This window comes from Phyllopteryx taeniolatus, chromosome 19 (assembly GCF_024500385.1).
Source record: "Phyllopteryx taeniolatus isolate TA_2022b chromosome 19, UOR_Ptae_1.2, whole genome shotgun sequence".
Lineage (NCBI taxonomy): Eukaryota > Metazoa > Chordata > Actinopteri > Syngnathiformes > Syngnathidae > Phyllopteryx > Phyllopteryx taeniolatus.
Genome location: NC_084520.1, coordinates 10,719,443 through 10,740,485, shown reverse-complemented (window position 1 = coordinate 10,740,485; position 21,043 = coordinate 10,719,443). Strand labels below are relative to the sequence as shown.

The following is a 21,043-nucleotide window of genomic DNA, read 5'->3' as shown; positions in this document are numbered from 1 at the left end:
CTCCCACATTCCCAAAACATTTTAGTTTTGTTTTAGGTTCTCAATTGCCCATAGGTGTGAATGCGAGTGTGTGTGCTTGTTTGTCAATGTCAAATTTTTGCACGCAAGTCAGATTAAAAAAAATCATAATAATAAAACAAATAATAAACACGGCTGAACGATAGTTTGTATGTAAAAAAAAATCAAAATGTAACTTGGGTCACTTGTATCTCAAGGCACTATGTGTTATGCCTCATACATCCAAGTAGCACAAAATAGTGTCTGTTTATTTTTTTTACAAATGAGCTTCTGCTTTTGGGGGCAGCACGGTGCACCTAGTGGTTCGCACATCTGCCACACAGTCTGTCAATCTGAGGTTCAGGGTTTTGAATCTCAGCTCTGGCCTTCCTGTGTGGAGTTTGCATGTTCTCCCCGTGCTTGTGTAGGTTTTTTTCTCTGGGTACTCTGGCCTCCTCCCACATTCCAAAAACAGGCATGTTCGGAAGACTCTAAATTGTCAATAGGTGTGAATGTGATTGTAAACGGTAGTTTGTCTATATGTACCCTGCGATGGGCTGGCAACTAGTCCCGGGTGTACCCCGCCTCTTGTTGAAACTCAGCCGGGATTGGCTCCAGCTCACCCGTGGCCTTAATGAAGACAAGCGCTACAGAAAATGGATCGATGGAACTTGTATGAAATCCAGTTAAATTGTTCTAATAAAAGGCTCTCTGTTATTGATTTCAAGTTGCTCAATAGGTCACATATGTAAAGGCATGTCAGTAACAATTTGGTTTGCAATGCAGTGTTTTACATGCCATGTGTGAGGCAATAATGGATTGAAGCGAACGCTACCGCGTCACGCAGGCGACACGTGAGGGCCTCTGGCTCGACCACACGGTGACGTGAGGCCCGCTTCCTCAGGATGGAGCTACGGTGCGACAGGCCGAGGAGCGGAGCGACGACAAAAACATCCTCTGCCCCCCCCCCCCCCCCCCCCCAACCGTCGGCCTTGAGCCTTTCCTTACTCCCGTGCTTGTTTTCAGGAAGACCACTCTTCCTGTGTGATGGATGAGATGAGGAAAAAAGGGGGATGGGACAGAGGTAGAGAGGGATGGATGGCAATTCGCACTTTTTGTTCTGGTGGTGTATGAAGAGATATGACTACGTTTGTGTTGGTTGCACAATATGCAGCTGTATTGGTGAGGAGACACTTGCGAAACAGGGAGTGGTGTAGAGGTCATTTTGAGACTTGAGTTTGGAGCTGTGCTTTGTCTTGGAGTCATGAGCATGTCATGAGATCAAACAGAGGTATGAGAACTTCATTCATAAACAATCTTTCCTTGTTACGTACTGTGAAAGGACATGTTTGTTTCATGCAAGGGTGGGCAAACTTTTGTGCTAAAGGGTCACATTTGATTTTCAAATGGACAGATGGGCCAATTCATTTGTCGAAAATATGCATGTAAGATGATTTTAATAATAAAATAACACTCCACTCTCATTTTCAAATTATTTATAATTCATGTAAATATGTATGTTGTTATTTTGCATAAAATTCTTGTAATATTAAAACAATACATTTTAATTTTGTATTATTTATTTACAGTCAATTAAAAATAATTTAACTATTCAATTAAGTAAGACAACAATAATGCATGTTTATTTTTCAAGTTATTATTCACGATGAATTCATTAGAATTAATTTACCCACTGTTAAATACAAAATGTAAAATTGCTTATTTACATTTTTCTATTTTGTTTAAAATAGTTTATTCAATTTTAATAATCAGAATAATAACAATAATGATTCATGTTCATTTGAAATTTTACTAATTATCAACCATTTCATAAAAATAAAATTTATTATTTGATTAATACTGTATGTTTGCAATGTATGTAAATTGTTTATTTTAGTGATAAAATAATAACAAAAAACTTTCAAATTGTATTATTTATATTAATGTAATTATGATTAATTACAAAATTCATCAAAAAAAGGTTAATGTACGAATATTTATGTATTTTATTATTTACAATTAACCAACTATTTAATGAGATTAATGATTAAAAAATAAATAAACACTGAATAGTTTTTAATCAATGCGTTTTAGGGAAAAAAAATGCTAAATGAATCCACCAAATGCTGTAGGACTCTTGATAGTGTAAATGCTCAGTGGAATTAAATTCAATTAAACAACGTAGTGAGTTGCATGTGGCTGTACTAATCTCACCCTTGGTTTAATGAGACGTTTAAATTTGTCTTGCCTGTTAACTGAGGTGTGACTGAAGTGCATCGTTCTCTTAGAAAATAATTGATTAACAATTCAACTTTGCATTTCAATTGCCTGTATGAAGTACTCAAAACAGTTCTGTGTGCGTGGGTGTGCGTGCGTGTGTGCGCACACAAATGTGTTGAAATTTCATAATCAAATTGCATAATCATTTTGCTCACGCATTAAGTACATTGTTATAAGAATTCATAGATTACAAAAGCACTTTTATCACTGGTTTAATTTGTTTTGGTTTACCGAGAATTGGCAATGATAGTAATACACATATTGTATTATTATTTGATTTACGTTTGTCTGTGAATGTACTCTCCTCTAGTGGTCGAAAGCTGTGAAAACATGTTGCACAAAATGCAGGACTCAAATAAAATGTAATCTAATCTAATAACTAATCGAATGAAATCCAACACAAAAACAAAAATGTTTTAGATTACTAATTTAAGTATATATCAATATTATTGAAGGTAGTGAAGATGTAGAACTGCAGCGCATCACACCGATACTATTAACGTTTCGAATATTTTGATTAACTAACAGTTCTTGGTATGATTCAGTACTACTGCAACAACAATCATGAACATATTGCTCAATTAAACACTGACATGGCCAATCATGGCATCTTTATATTAGACCAGGGGTGGGCAAACCTTTGTGCTCAAGGGCCACAATTGATTTTGAAAACACACAGATGGGGCGAGTCATTGGTAGATGATTTTTTAAATTGTAAAATCATTTATTTTAATAACAAATTAATAATTTGTGCAATTTCTAAGGGTAACGTTTGTAATAAAATTTAAATGAATACATGTATATTTTATTTATTTATTTAACCAATTATTTAGTTATAAATGTATATGCATTTTTTTTTTTAAATTTCAGATCATTAAACCAATTTCAGTATCTCATGAAGACAACCCAAGTAAATATATAAGGCAGTTTCTAAACAATAACTGCATTAATTAAGGGGGGGAACCAAATCTACAGTATCTCACGTTTTTTTCACTTAGTACTCACTTTTGTTGCCAGTAGTTAGACATTGATGGCCGTGTGTGGAGTTATTTTGAGAACACGGTAAATTTAAACTGTTATACAAGGTGCACACTGACTACTTTACATAGAAGCAAAGTGTCGTTTCTTCAGTGTTGTCCCATTAAAGGTTTTAATCAAATATATACAAAAATGTAAGGGCTGTACTCACTTTTCTGATATATTGTATCTGACCTTCTGTGAAAAAGTAATTGCCCCCTGAAACCATTTTTTTCCCTTAGTAAATAAAAAAACCATTTAGAAACTGCATTTTGTATTTACTTGGTTTGTCTTTGTGACAGGTGGAAATCGGCTTGATGATGCAATGCATGTGATAAATATGCAAAGAAATTCATTCAATTTCATTGCAGTGCATGGGATCTATAGCAGATATGAATTAGTCTTTCTGAACTTCCATGCAGCCACTCAGAGTGAAACCAAAGATTTCTCACTCGTTCATCTGACATTTGGATGCATGACGTGGGCTATATCAGATTATGAGCAACTGAGACTCAACCCATCCATCATGAGTCCAATGTGAAAATAGAACGTGAAATACAACAGGAACATGCCGTGTTACATTAGTACTGAAATAGTGTACTGTTTTCTTGGAGAAAAGCTCGGGCTGTAAATTCTGGCTTTCATTGCAGAATCTTTCACGTTCTTATGGAGGGAGGTAGAGATGGACCATTGCTAACTTCTGGTAACAACATCCTGATGCTGTCTGAGTGTGTCAAGCAGAACTCCAGCATCAGTGATTTTGTTGCCAGAGGGAAGACACAATCGGCCAGGTCCAACTAAGACCAGTCCTGGGCAGTCAGCGCCAGCCTAAACACGATCAGAAGCACTAGAAACCTAAATTCTCATATTTGGACCATGAAAGTGTGCCAATTTATTCCAAACATTCTATTCTTGTTAATTTTGTAACATTTCCCTTGGCTGCACTGCTTCCAGTACGTGTATGTGGCTGTTGGATTTATTTTGTCCAACTGGATTTCAGCCTCTGTGTTGCCATGTCAGTGTAATCTGCCCAGGGCCTTCAGAATCAGTTGTGCTGGCCAATATAACTTCAACTACTGTATATTACCAATGGGACTGTTTGAATAATTACATAAACAATGCAATACTAAAAATATAAATCTAAATAAAAATGTGAATAATGATAAATTATAAAAAATATATATTTTTATAAAAGTACATTTTAAAATAATACAAATATATGAATTTAAAAATACTGAAAAATTCAACAATCATAATCATCATCATTATTAGCCATCAACATTAATATTATTGGAAAGATATTGCTATCATTATTTTCAAATTCCCATGTATTTAATCCCTTCATTTCGTTACACATTCATGTACCATTAATTTCATATTTTTGTCTTATTTGATTGGCTGTGAATGATTGACATTGGCTCTACTGTCTCCTAGTGAATAAAACAAACACATCATCAATACATATCACCTTAAGACACAAGTTATTTATTTATTTATGTACTCATCATTGAGGCACTTGACACAAGCTGCAGAATGTACCCGTCCAACACCACGCCATTTAAAAATAACATTTCACATTCTTCAATCTGTAAACATGTTATGATAAGCGTCGCTCACGCTGAGCACCGAAACATTGCTACGGTACAAAAACAGCATCGCATACAAAACTAGGTTTTGCTAAAATTACTTCACGACATACACAAGAAACCGTCTCAATGCTGCATGTATAGACTACGTCCATTGAAAAACATGTACAGTGAACCTCCATTTATTGCGGTGGATATGTTCCAGACCCACCCACAATAGGTGAAAATCTGCAATATTGGGAGGCCATATAAAAACAACTGTAATAGTTTTACCCCTCCCACATACTTTAAGAACATTGAAATTTCAATGAAACACTTTCTAAACATATCCTAAATGTATCTAAACACAAAAAAACTAACTGTAAGGAAAATACTGTGCATATTGTGATGTCTATAATTAGATACATGCACGTGCCTTTAAGAAGCGGGGCCTGTTGGCCTACGACGTCCGCAAGTCTGCGTGTGAACGTCTGGGGAGAGCTGTGGACGACAGCAGCTTCTGCACGAGTGTGCTTCTGTTTTACTGCTCTCACTGACTGAAAAGCACATCAGTGACTGTGGCTGTCCTTTCCCACATGCGAGGGCATTACAGTAAGTAAGTATACTGTAAAATCCCATTTAAAAAAACAAAAACGATCGCTTAAAAATTGGCAATATATAGGGGGGCCTGAACAAAAAAGCACAATATGGCAGTGGAACACTGTACCTCCACATTTTTTTAGTTATTATCCAAACCCCTCACAAAAATTACTTACATTTTTGTATTTATTTTATTTAATCATCTTAGTTACAAAAAGTAAAAACTCACAAAATAGAAATGTTTTTCATTGGACAGGAAATATATTAAAAACATGAAGGCTAAAGTTAAAAGCAAAGGGCTCAGTCCAAATGTTGTCTTTGGCGTTTTATAATTGTATTTTCCCCTTCTTCTTTTTGTTTTTGTTTACTGACATTATTAGTCGGTGTAAGGCAAAAACTAAATAAGGCGTATACTAATCAATAAGGCTGCACTAGGGCTACTCAGAATTAGGTTGGAATGGGAACGCTACAATTTTTCAGACATTCAAACAGCAGACATTAGAGGGCACATTTGATCATATTTAAGGTGGAATGTTGTGAAGAAAGCTCAGAAAAAAAACCTTCAGTACCTTTTGTTTTTGTTTTTAGCCAGTCCCATTGTGAGGGGTGAGGCTCTCCCAAGGGCAGATGATCTCCTTGGCCCCCAAAGATCCCTGGGAGGCGCCTCGAGTGTCCTCTTCCTCGTCCTCAGACTCGATGGGGTAGATCCGACATTCCGGAGGGATGTCCACCTTGATCTGAAAAAAGCTGCCGCACGAAGACAGGGATTAATGTGATAACTCCTCTCGACAGTTATTCATGATAACCGCCTCGATACAATGATACAAGTGACCTGTACGAGATACAAGCCAATTTTTTGCTTTGACTTGTGAGTAAATATTTGAGATTGAGCGCTATGTGGTGGCGGTGAACTCAACTCACTTCATAAAAAGGAGCAGTTTGTGAGATAGTAAAAAAAATGTCAAAAAGAGGTTTAATGCCAATCCCAGTTGTAGTTTACTGTCAAACTAACAAAGAATTACACGTTTTGTATTTATAAAAATCACATCGCTGTGCTTTATTGGGCTCTGTTTAGCTTAAGGCTAAAATCAACGCCAACACAATAGATGGGCTAATGAATAGCATCTTTGTGGCGGTGTTATAACCCTTTAAGCAACGGATATTTGAACACAACCGGGGGAGCAACACATGTCGACGTACACTATAACAGTACTGACAGACATATATTCTTTATCTCGTGCGAAGAATGACATATTACTGAAGCTGAAAAGTTTTGATCACCAACTTCAAGTATATCCGTGTCTGTATTATATTGGTGGCCACACATACACCAGAAGGAGCAGCAGAATGTCCATTGACTTGAAGCACAAAATGTGGCAAATGTTTAATTATTTACATTCTGTTTAACTATGTCATTACTGCATTTTTTTTTTTTATAAAGAAAATATTATAAAGTGCTATTTTCCATATTAAAAAAACACATTACAACATTTTTTGTTGGGTTTTTATGAGGCTGGAAATGATTAACAGCATTTCTATTCATTTCAGTGGGGAAAGATGATTTGAGAAATAATCCATAGGCAAAAAGAAAAGTCCACAACACACTCAGTTATGATTAAGGCAATTGTTCTTGTTGCCATTTCCAATATCAATGATAAATGCCTCCCTACACAATAGAAATAATAATAATAATAATAATAATAAATAATGCAGTCTGACTGCAAATATTCTGATGATAATCTTTGTAAATGCTTTACACTCACTTGCCAAGCTTCCTGGGCGGGGCCTGGTTGGAGGCGTCCGGACTGATTGGCTGGATGCGCCCGCTGGCCCCGGCAGCAGCGTGGCACTTGGGCGACAGGCTGGCGAAGACGGCGGAGGGGCCGCCGCCCACGCCGCAGCCTCGCCTCAGCAACCGCCGAAGGGAGAGCGCCACCCGCGACTTGCACGTCTGGCCGGGGACTTGGACCGTCTCGCCGCCCCGCTCCGCCTCTACACCGGTTTCCGCCCGCCGCTCAGAGCCGGAGGTGCTGTCCGGGGCTACGCTGACTGGCGACGGGCACGGAGCAAGGATGGCGAGGGAGGGCGAGGCGTTGGGGAAGGGGGAATCGGTGAGGCCGGAGTACACGGCCAGGTGGGGCACCGGGGTGGTGAAGCGGCATAGCTGTGGGATCAAAGACACAGGAAGGTTCAAGAGATTACAGATGTTGCCATTTAAATGGGAAAGATAAGGGCAAGGTGATTTTCTCGATCAAGACTATTTGGCAGGATGATTTTTATTACATTTTTATTTGTCTTTGGAGTTCAAGGCATGTCCCCACTGATGTGCACTGCTTGCACTAACAACATAGCTGCGAACAGAGTTGAGCTAGTTTACAAAAGAACAATCAGTACAGTACGTTCCACAAAAAAATAAAAAAATTAAATTAAAATAAAAAAATATCAAAATCTGCGATGTAGCTGGGCCTATATTGCCCAGCCCGAGACGTAATGATAGTAGAATAAAGACCAAATGAAACATTTTTACAGGAACATGAACTTTGCAGTTTGTAGGTACTAGTTGGACATAAGGCAAGGCACATCACAATGATTTTTAAAATAAATGGATATATAAATAAATCCAGAACTGTATATGATTTTTGCTTACGTTTTTCCATCAATAGACTCTTCAGCTGACAATGCAACTTAATGAGGATGGTCATCATTGGCCGGATGGACATCGGCGGCGGGGGAATGACGGGACAGACAGATGAGGCGTTGGTGGATGTTTTATTACAGTCGTCATGACATGCACGCGGTAGACAGTACAAGTCGTACTTGGATTCATGGATGGGGAGTGGGGGAGGGAAACAAACAGTAAACAGAGCCAACATACAGAAATATGACAGATGGATGATTTACATGACAATTTTCTAAACACTATTCTCTTCTTTTTCCACCTGAAAGTAGTTAAAGCGACACACTTGGGGTCTGAACTAAAATATGTTTACTAAATTGTGTATTTTATTTTTAAAAAATAGGCAAATGAAAGATAAAATATGTTTTTATTCTTTTATATCTTAATTAAATAATAATTAAGTAAATTTAAAATGTATCTTTAGGGCCACGATTGTGATTTAGAAAATGAAAAAAAAACATTTAAAGATTTTTTTAAAAACTGGATGAAAACAATTAAGATCAGGGTTGGGCAAACTTTTTTGCAAAAGGGCCACATTTTTTTTATTTATTGATGATGTAAAAATAATAATTATTATTTTTTTAAATAAAATAATCAATCCTCATTTTTAAACATTATTATTTATCATGGATTTAATTTTAAATTGTAACATACTGTACATAATAGTAACAATTATTTAATCATCCATCCATCCATCCATTATCTGAGCCGCTTCTCCTCACTAGGGTCGCGGGCGTGCTGGAGCCTATCCCAGCTGTCATCGGGCAGGAGGCGGGGTACACCCTGAACTGGTTGCCAGCCAATCGCAGGGCACATTGAAACAAACAACCATTCGCACTCACAGTCATGCCTACGGGCAATTTAGAGTCTCCAATTCATGCATGTTTTTGGGATGTGGGAGGAAACCAGAGTGCCCGGAGAAAACCCACGCAGGCACGGGGAGAACATGCAAACTCCACACAGGCGGTGACGGGGATTGAACCCCGCACCTCAGAACTGTGAGGCTGACGCTCTAACCAGTCGGCCACCGTGCCGCCACAATTATTTAATCAAATAAAAACAAAATTATTTTACAAATACTTTTTCATTTTATTATTTACAATAAAACAATTACCCAATTATTTAATAAGATTAATTAAAAATAATAATAACTAAGTTATAATTAACGGATTTTTTGACAGAAATGGCTAACTTAGTCAAAGAAATACTACAGGATGATGATAATAATAATAATGATAAATAATAATAATAATACCTGTTTTACAGAATTTTAAAGTGGAGGAAAAGATTTTTTCGACAATCTAACAGTAACAATATGAATAACAATGCAACTGCGACTACTACTGCTGCTGCTACTACTACTAATAATAATCTATTTACAATGAAAGTTATAGTAAATAAACTAATAAAAGTCACACAAAAATGCTCAACATTTGGAAAACGCCCTGATAGAACAAGCTGACAGACAAAGACAGCGTCATCATTTGTGCCTGCTGAGTTTGCTCATGACCTGCGTGATGTCGACGGGCGTGTTGGTGGCCATCTTGGCGCGCTCCTCCAGCTCCTGCTGCCGGAGCACGATGGGACTGAGGCTGGGCCGCCGGCTCTTGGCATTCTGCTCCAACTGGGCGTCGCTGGAAGAGCACGAGTAATGTTAAAATGTTAAAAGAAAGGCTTAAGGAGGGAGGAGATCGAGACAAGCGAAGGCACGGACCACCTACGTGAACTTGTGTTCCTCGGGGCAGTTGGCCTTTTTCAACGTGTCCTTGAAAACCTGCGATTTCATGTAGCGGCCGTACGAGTCCTGCAATTCCACACTCAGGGGTGAATTCTTTGAAAGGAAAGTGCCGCCAAGCTTGGGTGATCGCTTACTGACTTTCTTCATGAGCATGTAGATGTGGGTCTGGGCGGCGTCCATCACGTATCTGTGCGGATGCTTCAGGCCGTTCACCGTGATCTCCATCGTCTTCCCGTCGATGTTGATCCACCGCGGGGCACCGCGGGCCAGGAACGTCCTGGGATCAGAAGATCGAGAATAATAATAATCAGTCCATTCCAACAACGCAGTTTGATGGAGATGTTATTCCTGATAAACCTCCACCTTGCACAATAGAAATAAACGCAACAAATGAAATTAATCCACAGAATATGAAAACGTTCCGAATGAGTAAAGCATTTACTTGTAGATCTGCTCTGCCTTCTCCTGCATCGTCGCTGCCGTGCCCCACTTTAAATCCTCACAGCCTTCCCAGAATGCCAAGTTTTCACCTGTAAAAAAAAGCGATCATTTTGGAATCCCACATTTCTTCTGGTATCATCATCATCATCGCTGTACCGCTGAACTCTTTTTTCAGAAAGCGCCTGAAGTCGTCGCGGCCACGGGGGTCCGAGAGCAGCTCGCCAAAGCTGAACGTCCAGCGCTCCACACGCATCTTGGTCGGCGTTTCTACACTGCCGAAAGGAAGGAAGGAAGGAAGGATGTGATTTAAAAGTGAAGTGTTACGTAACATGATGGTGTACTTTACTTGGGCATGTTCAAGGTCCAATATGTGATGTCGTCGGTGTGCCAGGGGTTGCTGGGAAGACATTTGGAGAGGAACGGGTCGTGGTTGTTGTAAGTGGCGCTATATTTCACCAACCTGTAAAAAAGACATTTTTAAAAAGCAGAACTGCATTCACTGGAGATTTTTTTTAAACCCCGCACATTAGAAATAATACAGGGTGGGCCCAAGTATATACTTTAAAAAATATATATATATATATTGTTATATTTACACTTATGTATTCCTTCCGTTCATACCAAACTTCCTCCCTCAATTCCTTCTGTCCTTCTTTCCTTCATCCCTCCTTTCATACATCATTGTTTCCTTCCTCCGACTTACCTATTTTCTATTCATTCTTCTTTCCTTTCAAATTAGCCTTCCTCCCTCCATTCCTCCCTTCTTCCCTCCTTTCTTTACTTCCATTCATACCATCCTTGTTTCCTTCCTTTTTTTCATCCACCCTAAATACCAACCTTCCATCCTTCCCTTCTATACCAACCTTGATTCCTTTCTTTCTTACTTCCTTTCCTTCCTTCCTCCCTCCATTCCTTCCTTTTTTCCCCTTCCTTTCATATATCCCTGTTTCCCTCCTCCTTTCCATCATACCTACCTTCCATTCTTCCTTCCTCACTTCTTTCCTTCCTTTCTTTCATATAACCTTGTTTTGTTCCCTCCTCCCTTCCTTCCCCCTGCTATTCCTCCATCTCTCCCTTCTTTCTTTCCTTTGATCTTGTTTATACCTCCTTGTTTCCTTCCTGCTTTCCACCCATCATACCTACCTACCTTCCATCCTTGTCTTCCTTCCTTTTATACCAAAGTTGTTTCCTTCCATATTTCTTTCCTCTCAAACCATCCTTCCCCCCTCCCTTCCTTCCTTCCTTAAATAAATAAATAAAATCTATAACTACAACAAATAATGCAGCTTCAAAAAAGTCTGCAGCACACAACGTACGTGTAATACAATCAATTAAACTGTCACCAGTTACGCATGACAGCCGCACAATAGAAATCAACAGACGAGACAAGACACACCAAAAGACGACAAACGTACGCGCTGATGGATACGGACGACTTGACCCTGGGCCTCATGATGGACTGCTGGGTGAAGATCATCTAGATAGAGGAAGAAGAGATGATCATAAACGATAGAGTATACAACAAAATAAATTATCCACTGCAACGAAACAAGACACGTTATTCTTCTTACAATTCTCTCGTAGTAGTCGGGCGTTTTTGCCTGCGAGAAGAAAAAACACTGAATGTGACGGCACAGATAATAACAAACTATAGGTAAGACGCGTGTGGAAGACGACCACTTTAGGAGAAAGAGAGCGGTGAGAAAGGCCTGCAGGAGACAGAAGACAAGGGAAAGGGGAAACATGCTTAGTGAGGAAAAGGACAATCGGAAGTATTACGGAATAAAAGCTGACTGATGGAAATCACATCCACTCACCGGTTACCTCGTCTGCGTTTGGATCGATTCGCCGGTCGAGTCCGTAGTCCATGGCACTCACGGTGCCTGGCTACACACACACATACACGCGCACACGCACAAATGAACATTAGTAGTGTAAAGGTATTCGGACACTTTTTATGATTTTGCCTTTATATACCACCAGAAATAAAAGCAATAAGAAGAATCAAGTGTTGTGGACTTTCAGCTTTCATTTCCGAGGTCACATTAAAATGTACCATTAAGCTACTGAGACGCTCCTTTGGTCCGGGCCACTATTTTGGCAAGTCATAGTTTTTTTTAACCATTAAATAATAATAATATATATATATATATTAAATATAATATAATCAATTCATTAATAAAAATGTGACCATTAATGAAAAAAGAATTTACTCAATGAATATTCTAAAAATAAAATTATAGTACAAGAATATACAAAATAAACATAATTTATATTATATAACTTTTATATTTATATTATATATCTTTTATATTTATTTATATTATATAATAACTAATAAATGATACAATAATTAATAAACAATATAATAATAATAATAACTACTTGACTATTCATTTGTTGATAAAACAGTTAAATTAATTTTAACTGTAATATCTTAATTTTAATTAGTTGCTATCGTAAATAAATTAATCAATACATACAATCAATATTTATCAAGGAATTGAAGAAATCTATCCATCCATCCATTTTCTGAGCCGCTTCTCCTCACTAGGGTCGAGGGCGTGCTGGAGCCTATCCCAGCTGTCATCGGGCAGGAGGCGGGGTACACCCTGAACTGGTTGCCAGCCAATCGCAGGGCACAAACAAACAAACAACCATTCGCACTCACAGTCACACCTATGGGCAATTTAGAGTCTTCAATTAATGCATGTTTTTGGGATGTGGGAGGAAACCGGAGTGCCCGGAGAAAACCCACGCAGGCACGGGGAGAACATGCAAACTCCACACAGGCGGGGCCGGGGATTGAACCCTGGTCCTCAGTACTGTGAGGCTCACGCTCTAACCAGTCGTCCACCGTGCCGCCCGAAGAAATCTATATTAAGTATAATATAATAAATAAATTAATACACAGTTGGCCATTTTATTTTATTAATTATTAATTTATTAAATTGTATTAATTCAAGACTTCAAAATGTCTCTAGGGTCATTATCCATCAACATCATGAAGCATTATCCTATCAGTTTTGTAGAATTTGACTGCATATTCACCCCCAAAAAACAAAAACATCTATTACTGTCAATTATTAATATAAAGTAAAGCGTTAACTTAACATAAGTTGTCAATGGTACAGTCTGGAGGTTGAAATGGGAGTGACGACGTGGCGGTAATTCTCCTCCGCGGCGTGAAATATTAATAAGCCGTGACCTTTTGGCTAGGATGGAAGATGTGATGGTAACGAGACATCGTGGGTAGAGCTAATTAATACCCCGCAAAGAAAGGAGGTGCAATTTATTTCCAGTCGGCAAGTGACTGGCGTCCACGTGAAGTTGCCATGTGAGTAACGTGTGTTTTTGTGTGTGTGTGTGTGTGTGTGTGTGTGTTTGTCTCACCGGGGGTCTGTGGACCACCCAGTAAGCCCTCTCCTGACAGTCAAACACCACACGGTCTGGTTTCTTCCTCTCCTTAGCGGCCCTGTAGTCACACACAACACTCCTTGTTTAATTTTATTGTCACATTCACTTCATAATGTTATGCTTCACTAACATAAAATGATTTCAATGATAATGGGAACCTAGTAATGTCAACTTTATGCCCGTGAATAACATAAAGTCTCATTTAGATAAAATACAAGAATATTTATTGCAAGCATTTATTTTAGTTTCAACAGTTTTTTAGTTTCTGCAGCCTATCAGTTCTAAACCTTGCTTAGTGCAAAATGGAAATTAAAAGTCATTAAAAACCACAGATGCTGACTGATTGTTACAATTTGAAACCGAATAAATGTATAAATGTATATAAAATAGCACAAAAATATTGTATTTTACTTTCGTTTGTTTGTTTATGCAGGGTTTATATACCTGTTGCAAGCTTCTTACGTGTATAATACAAATATACATGGAGACAGAGGAGATGTCACAACTCCTCAGCAGTAATATTAGTCGTTCTTCACAGAGGATAAAGAATATATGCCTGTGAGTATTGTTTTATTGTCTCTTTGCATGTGTTTGTGTCCAAATATCCGTTTAGTACGTGTCTCGGTAATGGCATTGTGGCGTTTTACATTTTTTGCTAGCATTAAGCTAAACGGATTGTCGTAAAGCAAAGCTATGTGGTCGCTTTAAATACATAACATAACGTGTAATTTTTACTCGCAAGACAAAGCAAAAAAATTGGTCGAACAACAGCTCGTATCTCGAAAAACCCGTAAGTAGGGTCACTCATATCTCAAGGCACCACTGTATATTTACAGTATATACTGTATAATACAAGAATATTTTCAAGTATTTTTTTGTTCATGCAGGATTTACTGTATCCACCTTTTCCAAGCTCAAATTTGAGCTTTAATATTTGGTTCAAGCTTTTCCAGAACTTTACAGCCGTAAAATTATCATTTGTAGATTTATTAGCCAGCAGTATGCAATAAACGAAACAAGTCGTACCTGTAATCTTGCTTAGCCGGCAAAGGAAATACTCACTTATAAACAAAATTTGCACTTTTCAGATGTGATGGATTGATTATTTAACAATGTAAATATTTGGTAAATATTTTAATACTCATTTCAGTAGCCTAATAGGGAGGCTTCCTACTTGCATTTGGGGGACCAAATATGGTGCCCTCATGCTGAACAAAGCCCGGCACTACACAGTGTTCATGTCCTACCTGTACTGCTCTTTCGCCTGCATCACGATGAAGTCCCACTTGTGATTCATCCACTTATGAAGGCGGTTGTACTGCTCCTGAGGAAGTACGAAAATAACAAGAACACAACAGTAAACGCCCGCAGCAGATGCAGAAGCAGTCACGTTCTCGTTCCCTGACCTGCTCGTGCATCTCCAGGATTCCCTTTTTGCGTATGTTCCTCTTGGCCAGGTAGATTGCTGCGGCACAGGCAGACGTATCAGAGCATGCAGTGTGCGTTTGGTTTGATGTGCAGAAACTTGATCACGTGCTTACCGTAATCTGTGTCCTCCACGGGCCACTGCTGGGCGGGCCAGAAGTACGGCGTCTGAAATGAAAAGTGTGTTGATGTCGTGTGTGGATGACAATGTAAAGCAGTGTTTTCCAACCTTTATTGAGCTGAGCCACATATTTTACATTAAAAAAAATCTCACGGCAAACCACCAAACAAAGATGTCACGAAAAGTATATACAGGTGTACACTGACAGAAGTTTAATTAGTTCTGTGACCAAGCTTGTAACACAATTCACTTATTTAACAAAATCAATTTGCCCCATTGAACTGAATTGAAATGTCATTAATCCGTTCCAGCCCCCCAAAACCGCCACAATTCTTTTGTTCCGTTTATTCTAAGATATAAATCGCAGCATACGAGAGAATGTAAATAAATAAACTGGTTCCATAAAGTGTATTTACGGTACATACTGTAGTATTCATGTGTTGGATGTTTGCCTTTAACGGGGGTGGCCTTGTGAGTGACGCCAAAGGCTGGCGTCAGGTTGGCCGGTTAGTGTGCGCGTGAACATCTGGGTGTAAGTTCTAGCCTAGAGAAGTTCCTTATGCGTGTTCTGGGTTTGTGACGAATGTAAACAACCATAATTTTGTTGCGTTACCTGAAAGCGATAGAGCGACGCATCGGGCTTGAGCAGCAAGCGTTTGTGGTCCTGCAGAGGGTACACGAAGCCCAGCGCCACCAGCATGGAGCCCAAACACCTGGCCTCTGAGCACAGCAACACGGGGGCACATATTTGTCTCCTTGTGTCGACTTTAAAAGTGTTATAGAGTTCTTGGGCTTTAAACTCACCTCTTGTGTCTATTTGGAATCTGTCTGCCAGCCAAGCAACAATGTCTTCGCCTGAAGACCACATATTGAAATGACATCCTTTGACTGACACAGTGTTAGTGTGAGCGTGTGTGTGTGTGTGTGCATGCTTGTGTAAATGCAAAATCCCCTCTTACACACAACAGTTTACTACCTTGACAGTCTGTGGGGCTTTCCGGCTAGTGTGAGGAGTTAGGAAAGAACAGGAAAGAGAATGAACAAAAAAGAAAAGAAACTGATACAAGAAAGAGAAAGGTATGATAGGAAAGTAAAGTAGATTTCATAAGTATTCTCCCTCTTAAATCGCCTCCTCTATCCATGTCTTGTTATCCATTTGCTTCCGTCTCTGTTACTTGTTATTTAATTTCCCTCCTCTTCTCCTCCACGTCTTCCTCCTACTTTTTTCCCCTCACTTTGATGGGGCCACGGGGTTGTCATGGCTACAAAATCTGTAGCTCTCGAGTTTGAGGCCACGCGTCTCGGCTATCATCGGCTGATTACACAATCACTCAGCATGAAGTATGCACTACTCATCTGTGTGTACGTGTGTGTGTGTGTGTGCTCACCGGTAATGGCATGCGGTATTGTGGTGATGACAAGTCGTTGTGGCTGAGACTTCAATCCCGATTTGGGATCCTGCATCTCCAGCAATACCTTTTCCGCCTGCGAGGGGAGGAAGAGGTTACCGTGACAACCCATGTGGGGGCTAGAAGGGTTGCTTTGACAACGGGTTGCAAGGGTAGCTTGGGACTGAAATGTCTTTTAGGTTCTTAGCTTCAGAACTCCGGAATTAAAAACATCATATGTGACATAAATTCACTTAGTGTGCGACTCTTGAGTGCCTTTGAGCTTGCTTCATGCTTTGAATCCGTGAATACATTAATGTTTTTGTGGCATCTTCGTGAGGTAATTACGCTTCTGTTATTATGCGGTGCTGCCTTAAAAATGACATCTCACACAAGTTTCTGCTATTAAAAGATTAAAGGTAACCTTAATCCACTTTGTGTTAGATGTTGCTTCATGCTTTGAAACCAAAGTGTTCTTTGGAGCACCTTAACATGGTAATAACTCCTCTGTAACTATTGAGAACTGCCTCAAAAAAGCAATTTTACATAACATTTTAACACCGCGACTAAAACAGGTAACTGAATTCCCTTTGTGTGTGACTCGAGTTTTTTTTACGCTTCTTCATGCTTTGAATAAAGTGGCAGTAACTCCACTTCAAGTGTACAGTGCTGCCATTGAACGATATAATACTTTTTTTTTTTTTTTTTTACACCTGAGTGCTTTTAATATTGCTTCATGCTTTGAATCCTTCGCATGTTAATATAATCCTCTTTAAGTATTTAGCGCTGCCTTATAATGACATCCTACACAGCTTTTCGAACAGCACAATTAGAACAGGCAATATGATTTCACTTTGTATGTGACTTTTGAGTGTGTTTGATGTTGCTTCATGCTTTAAATTTGAAGGGGGTTTTCTCAAGACCTTCTCAAGGAAACGCCTTCGTAAGTATGGAGCAAAGCCCAATGACGTCCCACACAACTTTTAACACATCTATTAAAACATTACAGATAACATTAATCTTGTGGGTCATGACTCCTGAGTGTTTTGGATGTTGCTTCATGTATTAAAGCTAGAGTGGGTTTTCTCACCTACGCAAGGAAACAACACCTCCGTTAGTATGGCGCGGAGCCTAAAAAATGACATCCTGACAACTTTAGAGCCAAATCAACACAAAAGTATAAATAAAGATGCCCACGCCTTCCTCCTCATGCGTGATGTGGGCAAGATGAGTCAAGCTCCAGTAGCTGGATTAACTTCTTTCTGCATGGGGTCCGCTTCACTGACAATGATCCCGGCTTAATGCTTATTAAACTGCATGACCTTATTACTATGAGGAGGTGAACACAGTTTAGTAACCAGGAGATGACATTCTGATAACATTTCATGCATTTCTCATCATCCCTGTTCACTGGTGGTTATGATTTGCATTCATAATTGAAGCCATACAAACAACATCATTGTTGCTAGTCAGAGTAAATAATCTATCCATGCAAAAGATTACATGAGGTTGTGTCACACCTCAACAATACATGTTTTGTGTTCCATGCCCATGGATATACATACTATCATGGAGCCATCGTATTGTTTGAGCAGAACCTTACCTTTTTCAGACACGCCATCCGTGGTCGATACCTCTGCCCGTGATCCCGCAGAGTGTTTCTAATTGTCATGATCACCGATGATAATAATGTCCACTTACTACACACACACACACGCACGCACACGCTCAATGCAACTGTGAGCTGTCTCGCGTAGGGATGCTTGCTGGCTGGAGGGGACGTGCAACGATCAGTAACAGTGGTGTCTTCCTGTGCTCCCCAAAAGCTCGGAAAAAAAGAGTTGTATTGCTATTAGTGGCAAATCAACAAGATCCCATCGATAAATTACTAGTTGCAATAATAAATGCTCAGGTGTGGTGCGTTTTTAAACATGGTTAAGGCGTCACTTCGTTTTTTCGACCGTAAAAGACAGCCTTTTACAAGAGTTTATCTCCGATGCCTATGAACGCACCATACCTCAACCTGAAAGCAATGGACCAATAAGAAGGCGGCATTTTTTTTCTCCCCAAGCAAAGTTACTATGACCAAAAGCATCCTCTAGATGGCAGGTTTCCATCATTGAGTTTTAGTGTCCGTTTGTGTTCATTGCCCTGCTTAATACAAATAATAAAATCATTATTTTGTCGATTACAAATTGAGATTTGTCGTCGACTGTACACCCAAAACCTCTGCTTGAGCTTACATGGCCTCCTTGTGCTCCAAGCAAGCGTCATATGGGTTAACTAGTTTCTCGTCTCAAAATAAAAACCGTACTGCACATTGAAATCCATTTTGTGTGTGATTCCAGTTTTAAAACAACGATTAAAACATTACAGGTGCTATGAATCCACTTGATTGCGACTCCTGGGTGTCTTTGATGTAACTTCATGCTATAAATCACATAAATACATAGCGGTTGCCATTTTTACATTTTTAGCTGCAGCGGGACTCGATATCTTTCCCTCCAGATCCAAAGACCCAGTCCATACAGATGAGCCCCAACTGAGACGAGAGGAACATTATTTCACAATCGATCATTTCTGTGACATTTTTGTTTGGTGGTATCACGTGTGCCGTGAGAGTTTTCCCAAGTAAAATCGGTATCTACTACCCAAGGCTCAAGAAAGGGGACAAATTTTAGTTTTAAAGACCCTGTAAAGCAAGAAACAAACAAAAAACAATAAATGTCATGTAAATTTGACACGCTACAGAGAAGAGTGTTATTAACAACGTTGCCAAATTTGAATGATTAAAAAAATACATCGTAAAATATACTGTATAAAAGGAGACTTAAAAAGTATGGCAAATAAAGCCAGGTTCGCCACTCTGAAACACTGTGGGTGTGTCCACTGAATGTGCTGAAACCACGCCACGCTCAGCCGTTAACTGTCAATCAAATACCACTACTGTTGATAGCTTGTGTAATGTAAATTACATTAGAGGAGGCTCGCCTTCAAAATTTAATAGTAACTTTGGACTATAATCATAAAATAAGCACACACAACAATTTACTCATGGGTGGGGACATAATAATATCAGTACTCAAATTACAATGAATCAATATCTATAGTGTTTTTCTGGACACCTAAAGACGCTTTACAGTATACGGTATAATAAACAGAAACAATAACAGTAACGGGGGGTTAGCGTGTATGAGCAAATGTCCATCCCATCCAGCGTAGCGGATTTGAAGACAAAATGAAAAACGTTCACTGGAAAAAGTGTCCGGTAGCCGAGCCCGAGGAGCAGCAGGGATGAAGGAGCCAACGCTGGAGATGGAGATGGACGACAGATGAGCGGGAGAAAGTAAAGCAGGATTAACCACTGCAAGGCAGATGGAAAAGAGTTCAAGGGTGGAGCAGGACAACCACAGCATAGCAGAGTCAAGCACCTCGGCCTTCAGAATTGAAGCTGACGAGAGCTAGCCAGCTGCTGAGGGAGCTCGATAGCTAGCTGGCACAAAAACAGGGTAGCTGTCCCAGCAAGTGAGACCTTACCCCACCATGACAGGTGAAAGCCTGCCTGGGTTCAACCTTGGGCCACGGTACGGCGATTAACATAATGTGACTGCTGACCGGTCGCTCTCCTGCCAACCGTGTCACTGCACAGCTCAAATTCTGAAATGGTGGGGGATGGGCTACTCACACCAGAGTGCATGAAAAAGGAAAGGGCTTGCAAACTTCAATAATATTTCTTACCTCTTGGAAATTGTGATAGATCACTTAAAAATTTTTAAAAAAACTATCACATGACCTTCATTTCTGGCTATAGCTAAGTGTGCAGAGGTAGATTTTATGCGCCCTCCAGCGGTCAGACTGTGAATCAATTCAGAGGACTCCCTGAGTCGATATTGAACTGGGTGAAGAATATTGTGATCAGTTAATTATTGTTGTGATTAATCGATATTTTACCCACCCCTACACTTTATATCTTTAAGTAATTACTTGGAGGACGACTTTTTAGTTGAGCAGCATTATTGTGAGGTAACAGTTGTCTTACTTGAGTAAATTGTTTGTCTAATCTACCCACCACTGGTACCACCACTGCCCTCTGGAGGGCGACGTTCCATTATCGAGAGTTTAAAGTTTAATTTTACGGTCGTTCCTGCGTTTGATAGAATAATAAAATGCCTATTTTTGTCACTTATAGCTTTGATATGGCGTCACATACACACACCAAGACCTCTGTTAGCGCTTACATCGTACCCTCCTCCTAGCTAGCGTCATACGTGTAAACTACAGTCGATATAAATACGTCTTTTCCTCGACGTCCAAACGGCACAAAGATAAGATATGGCGGAGTTTTAACGAGCTAATCATGCCGTGTCCGCGCACACC

The 21,043-nt window shown here is 39.5% G+C and overlaps 1 protein-coding gene and 1 long non-coding RNA gene across 7 annotated transcripts; one reads left to right on the top strand and one right to left on the bottom strand.

Annotated features, from left to right (window-relative positions):
* The first annotated feature begins 988 nt into the window (after positions 1-988).
* LOC133469566 (uncharacterized) lies at positions 989-6,949 on the top strand. The gene is made up of 2 exons (XR_009785733.1): positions 989-1,288; positions 6,048-6,949. It is a non-coding gene; the product is annotated as an uncharacterized LOC133469566 (long non-coding RNA).
* Positions 4,759-20,969, bottom strand: LOC133469562 (regulator of G-protein signaling 9-like). Of its 6 annotated transcripts, none has more exons than XM_061756775.1 (19): positions 18,270-20,969; positions 16,667-16,763; positions 16,083-16,133; positions 15,892-15,998; positions 15,274-15,325; positions 15,139-15,197; positions 14,980-15,056; positions 13,709-13,790; positions 12,140-12,202; positions 11,887-12,024; positions 11,731-11,792; positions 10,662-10,775; positions 10,472-10,587; positions 10,317-10,404; positions 10,013-10,151; positions 9,858-9,940; positions 9,647-9,770; positions 7,223-7,623; positions 4,759-6,206 (listed from the first exon to the last, which is right to left on the bottom strand). In XM_061756775.1, exons 1-19 carry the CDS (start codon positions 18,336-18,338, stop codon positions 6,044-6,046), a joined length of 2,085 nt encoding a protein of 694 aa, XP_061612759.1. In that variant the 5' UTR covers positions 18,339-20,969; the 3' UTR covers positions 4,759-6,043. The 6 variants fall into 6 exon arrangements, with proteins under 6 accessions (XP_061612759.1, XP_061612760.1, XP_061612763.1 ...); XM_061756776.1 differs by having other exon boundaries at positions 11,887-11,916; XM_061756777.1 differs by lacking the exons at positions 4,759-6,206; positions 7,223-7,623 and having other exon boundaries at positions 8,215-9,770.
* Positions 20,970-21,043: the final 74 nt, after the last annotated feature.

Coding starts and splice junctions, on each gene's coding strand:
- LOC133469562 (XM_061756775.1), bottom strand. CDS start 18,338: ATGACAATTAGAAACACTCTGCGGGATCACGGGCAGAGGTATCGACCA. Junction 16,764..18,269: donor GGATGGCGTGTCTGAAAAAG/GTAAGGTTCTGC, acceptor CTCCCCTCGCAG/GCGGAAAAGGTATTGCTGGA. Junction 16,134..16,666: donor AATACCGCATGCCATTACCG/GTGAGCACACAC, acceptor TGTGGTCTTCAG/GCGAAGACATTGTTGCTTGG.